Source organism: Pundamilia nyererei, unplaced genomic scaffold (assembly GCF_000239375.1).
Source record: "Pundamilia nyererei isolate P.nyererei 1_Seehausen unplaced genomic scaffold, PunNye1.0 scaffold01255, whole genome shotgun sequence".
NCBI lineage: Eukaryota > Metazoa > Chordata > Actinopteri > Cichliformes > Cichlidae > Pundamilia > Pundamilia nyererei.
The window spans coordinates 8,727-14,568 of NW_005188656.1; the positions used below are offsets into that span (position 1 = coordinate 8,727).

The 5,842-nt window shown below is 37.3% G+C and overlaps 1 protein-coding gene across 1 annotated transcript in view; it reads right to left on the reverse strand.

Annotated features, from left to right (window-relative positions):
• LOC102201901 (uncharacterized) overlaps positions 1-1,432 on the reverse strand; it is a gene marked incomplete at its 3' end in the record, with an annotated part of 3,636 nt that extends 2,204 nt beyond the window's left edge. The window contains exons 1-3 of the mRNA XM_005755345.1: positions 1,198-1,432; positions 344-474; positions 3-196 (exon numbers count right to left, since the gene is read on the reverse strand). Of these exons, the coding sequence (XP_005755402.1) occupies positions 3-196; positions 344-474; positions 1,198-1,375 (503 nt within the window). The remainder of the gene's footprint in view (positions 1-2; positions 197-343; positions 475-1,197) is intronic.
• Positions 1,433-5,842: the final 4,410 nt, after the last annotated feature.

The following is a 5,842-nucleotide window of genomic DNA, read 5'->3' on the forward strand; positions in this document are numbered from 1 at the left end:
GCCTCCTGACTAAAACTCTCCCCTCCTCACAGTAAAGATCAGCAGAGCAGGCTAAACAGGCAAGCATGTTCTCAAGTTCTTGCTGAGCATGTGGACATTCTTTCAGGTAACGAAGGAGATAATTATCAACGTGTAGTTCATACTCTTCATCGCTTGGTGGAAGAGACGAGGCGGGAATGTTCTCAGGAGTCTGTGCCTGAGAAAGACATGCAAATACAAACGGCTATTAACATATAGCAAATTGTCCTTACATTAATAATATAATCGAATTTACAACATTCATTTAATGTGGATACATAAAACTATTAAAAAAAACATGATTAAATTAATGTATGAACTTTACCTCTGCTAGAGCAGAAGTGGGGGTGGTGAGGTGAGAGGTGTCATTTTCCAAACTTTCTCGGACAAAGATCACCGAGCAACGATCTTCAAGCTCCAAAACATGCTCTGATCTCTGAAGTACTCGCTGCTGATCTGTAGACAGATATCGCAAATTACAGACTGAATTCCTTATATAACCTAAGTTTTTTTTTTTTTTGCTTCCTTTGCCATTCTTCATCGTGTTTTTTCTTCTCTTTTCACTGAGTGACAAAAATATAAAACGTCTAATTTAATATCAAATGTGTCACACGCACAATATTTCCCTGACTACACCAGTAATAAAAGCATGCAGATGATTTCAAAGTCTACCTCTGCTTAAGGGCTTGTACAGCTTATTTTACTTCCTCTACTAATTCGTACAAACAGCAAATACAATAAAAACTGCATATGCAGAGATATCTGGGTAGCTCTCTGTCTCTGTCTAAACAGCCCATTTACAGGGGAAAGACTTCAAAAATTAGAGGTTCAGTAATTTCCTGAACTCGCAGCTGCTGACCACCAAATGCTTTGTATAACACTAAGTTTCGCTTTCCAGACAAACTTTCGATTACGTTTCCTTTTTCACTACACCCACTTCCAACAGTACATCACAGTGGAAATATAAGATCTTTTAAACAGCCGAGACCTTTCTGTTACGGCTATTTTAACCGAAAGAGAATAGTAAATTAACTAATGGTCATTTATAAGTCTTCGACAACTGTAGGATATTTCATGCATAACAAAGTTCGTGTGTGTGTGTGTGTGTGTGTGTGTGTGTGTGTGTGTGTGTGTGTGTGTGTGTGTGTGTGTGTGTGTTCAAAGGCATGATAAAATTACCTTTTTTATTTCGGAAAACCACACTGTAGACGTTTTCGTCCACTCTCGTCACCGGGCCGCACTCTCCTCCGCCTGATTTGCGGTGAATACCGAAGTATTTTTGTAATCTCGTCAAATGTCCTTCTTTAAGTCTCTCACACTCAAAGAAAACAGGGTGCTGGGTCTGATCACCCATCATAACTGAACCAAATATAAGCAGCTCAGCACTCACTGATCATTGCATGTCTACCACAGGTTTCTCTCGTCTATGCGTCACATGGGGGTGCATGACTAAGCATCCGTGCATGTAGCTAATGATACATTTAGAACAGTAATAACAACGCCTTTGTGGTAAACTAGTCTGCACATTAAAGACTTTATAAAGGTCCCTGTACGAAAACATTTTAAAACCAGTTTTTTTTTTTTTTATCCAAGTCTGGACTTCTGTAATTACTGTAAATACTGATATTTATTATTATTATCATCACATTGTACCCGTGCAACTTTCCATTTCCTTCTATGAAAAAGTCAATTTCATCTAATTGAAAGCAGAAACTAACTAAGTTAACAATTGCAGTGACACATTAATCTTGTGAAGCTTTTGCTATTGTAAAGTGTAAATTTAAATCTAATTTGATATACAAAGAGGTGTTTACAAAGGTTATAAAGCTAGTTATGTAGCTATTTGGTGGTTAGTGTTTTGATATTTACATGTTTACACGTTTGAATGTTTAGACATGCATGTTCAAACCAGTAATAAGTATGTGTTATATCTACATGGTTGTTTTCCCTGTTTTGATCTGAGTATAAGATTTCCTGGCTTCTGAGAGGCCAGTGAAATATTCATGAGGGCGGCACACAGGAAGTGTGGGTGGTTGTTGCTGTGTGCTGAGAGTAAAGAGGCTGCTAAAAAGTTATCCGTCTTCATCTTGCTGTTCTTAATTATTCAGAGAGATTCCAAACCATCTAGTGAGCCCACGCATTACACTATGATGCAGCTTGAGCCAGGGCTGGACTGGTCTTCGGGCATACCGGGCATTCGAACATTATTCTAACAGTGACTTGTGTCGAAAACACTGCTTTATTAGATTGAGCAAGCTAGTAATGTTTAGCAAGATTAAAAAGTGTTCAGGAAAACTGATTCACAAAACTAGATGTCACAGGTGCAGCCCCCTCTCATCTCTCCAAACCTTTGGCTGCCTTCTCTAGTCTATCTGGAGCTGCTGTCCATCCTAGTGTATTGATATGAACATTTAAAAAAAGTTTATTTGAGTAAGAATTTAGCAAACATAGACAAACATCCATAAACATCGATTAAGAGAAATAGAACCTAAAAGTATTTCCATTTCCTCAATGATTGCATTGACCCATTTAGGGACGTTGTAGGGGAAGAGATGTTCTGACCTCTATGCCTTCCTTTTTCCTCTCTCTGTCTACTTCCCAAGCAGAACAATGGGTCACAGACAGACAAACCTAAGGTTACTGTGACTTGAGAGTCATTTCACACATTGGGACATGTGGGTCACCCCAGTTCTGTTTGTTCCTTTTAAACTTGTAGCACATGCCCCTTCAAAAATCTCTGCACAGCCCTGCACTCAGTGTTTCTTCTTTACTCAACATTTTGGACGTCTCTGTGTTGTCGTTGCTAAGTCTGACCTTACAATGGATAGACTCAAGTTTTACATTGCAAAACGCATTGTTGCAGGCTAAATAGTTTCATGATTCCAAAAAACAACAATAAAAAACAAAACAAAACACTTTTTTCATACTTGTACACGTTTTGTATCAAAATTACAAAAAATTCAATCTCAGGTTAAATTTGATAGAAAGAGCTTACACTGACATCCATCTTGATAAAAGATGAGTGTCACAATAAGCCATGTTTGCATTTATTTCCATTGCTTTCCACTCTGAATGTCTATTTATGTTAAGCTGTAAGTATAAAAGAATTCATTCTACAACTTGTTTTTTTTTTCTAAGTTGTTGAATATAAACATTATTTTGTGCTAATATTGCACTTTTTTTCAAAACCAAAGAGTTTTTGAAATCTGCATAAAATCACATTTTAAATTACTTTTGAATATTACTTTAAATATTTACATTTAAAGTTCTGCTAAAAGTTCAAATACAAAGATTAATAATGTTGAACTGTAAAATATTTTGGGTGCAGTTTATTTTTTAATACAAGTATAATAGTGTCTAGTGTTTTGTTTAGTATGAACTTTTACAACATTCAGCAAAATAAATTAAATTTTTTTTATTGATCATAAACAGACTACATCAGATTCATATCGGTGTCGGCAGATATTCAAATTTATGATATCGGTATCAGACATTAAAAGTGGTATTGTGCCATCCCTAATTTATACACTTTCTGCATTTAATCATAGCTAATAATAGTCTCTGGCTCTTATTAATAGGTGTCTACCTCTCCTAACCCTTAAATGGTCACAGGAGATGGATGCCCTCTCCCTGAGCCGGGTTTTTGTGGAGCTTTTTTCCTGTTAAAAGTGAACTTTTCCTAACCACTGTTGCCATGTGTTTGCTCATATTGATTGTTGGGGTTTCTCTGCATTATTGTGGGGTCTTTACCTTACAAAGCACAATGAGGAGATTGCTGTTGTGATTTGGGACTATATGAATAAAATTGATGTTAATGCTGGTAATGGCATCACATGAATCAAAGCATTTTCTTAGAGTGTCTCTTGTTGATCACAACATGTAAGTGCAGTACAACAACAGCAAAACCATGGCATGGGAAATCTTGTCAGAGATTATAGCTTTTATTGCTTAATAAGACATCTTTGATCTGTCAGTCATATCAGCAATATAGCATACACATATCAGGTAGTTCTATTATTATTAGATACTTTACAATTAAGTTAAAATAGAGATTTGACAATATCAGGGAAAAATCAAACAAAACCTAATTTCTTCAATCTTAAGTGTGTTGTTGTGTTATTGTTTTTAAAGTTTGATGTGTTTCATGGTCTCAAACATTCTTCAACTTTAGTCACACCTGTATGAAAAATTATGATCACAGTGAATCAAGGCACTAGGTAGTTCAAGCAACAACCCCATAAACACAGCTATCACACTCATAGATCTTGTGAGAATCTTTCAGCTCAACGTTTTAGTTGTTTATGGATCACAAACCTATTGAACATAAATACACCAAACAATATGTTCCCACCACCACCAAAGCGGAGTAAGAAAAAACAAAATGTTAGTAGATAAAGTGCTAAAGTGGCTGAAGAACAAAATCTCCTTCATGAAGGAGGGAAACTGCTGACTAAATATATGATAGTTTGCCACAAACCAGATTCCAAATAAACACTAATTTTGTGTAACGCCTTTTACGACTTTCTTTTTTTTCTTTTTTTAAATTTTAACAACGCATTGTGTTCTGCGTCCTGTAGACCACTGCCAATCAATCTCGTGCCGTGTCTCCTGTACAGTACAGAATGAGTTCAGGTAGTCAAATCTACATAAATCTTCGATCACTAGCAGCGTGACTCTGAAGAGCTGTCCTGTGTGTTTGTAAGTTTTCTCCCAACAAACACAAAAATGTCAAACACAACAAGAAAAGTGTATAAAGTGTGTAGTGATGGGTTTTACAGCCTTAAAACATCTATAATAACTGTAAAAAATTAAAGTTGGCTATTATTTTACTCCCGCGATAAACGAGGGACTACTGTACCTGGTTATTATGAAAATCTTACATGAGTAAGAGATTTTCTTTCCTCCTGTACAGCCTTATATGCTTTCTGTACAGCTTCTGAAAGTGACTCTGAATCTTTAGCTGCTTCATTTCCAATTACACCTCCCATTATTCCTCCTGCAGTTGCTGCTCCAACCAAGCCTATTGCTCCAGCAGCTACTAATGCATTCTGTTGTTGTGCAGCTGGCACAAATCTGGAAAGCTTTGTTGTGACATTCACCAATTGTGGGTTCTTCACAGCTTTGATAGCAAATTCAGCCAATGTTACTACACCGAAAAAAGCACCGAGCAAAGCTCCTGTTCCCGTCCCTGCCATTTGGATCAGAAACCTACTGATCACACTAGTTTTAGCCTGCTTTCTGATCTCTTCTGGGGTTTTATCTGGCATTGAGTGTCTAATGTGCTCTACCTGTTCTTGTATTGCTGTCTCCAAATGTTGCAGCATTTTATTTGTGTAGTAACCTCCTTTTCTTTCCACCACCATTTTTTCTATTGTTTTCAGCAACTCCTCCAGCTGGAACTGGTTGCTCCTGTAGTTGTTTGGCTGGTTGTTGTTCCAGTGTTTGTTATCAAAGACGTGGCACCGACCATCACACTTTGACACCAGATCACTCAGATTTTTGTTCTGACTGACAAAATCTTCAATTTTCATATTTTCCTTGAGCTGATCACCGTGAGTGAAAACAACGACAGCATATTTTAGAGCTTCATCTGAGAAATACTGAACTATCTTAGTGATGACAGCCTGCTCGTGCTCTGTGAATTTACCCACTCGAAGCACAATGAGAAAAGCATGAGGCCCAGGAGCACACGCTGTCATACAGCTCATTATCTCAGGCTTCAGATCTTCCTCAGACCTTCCTGTGTCAAAGAAACCAGGGGTGTCGATCAGAGTGATGCTTCTTCCACTGACTGTTTTGGTTTCTGTTTGGCATTTCATTGTCC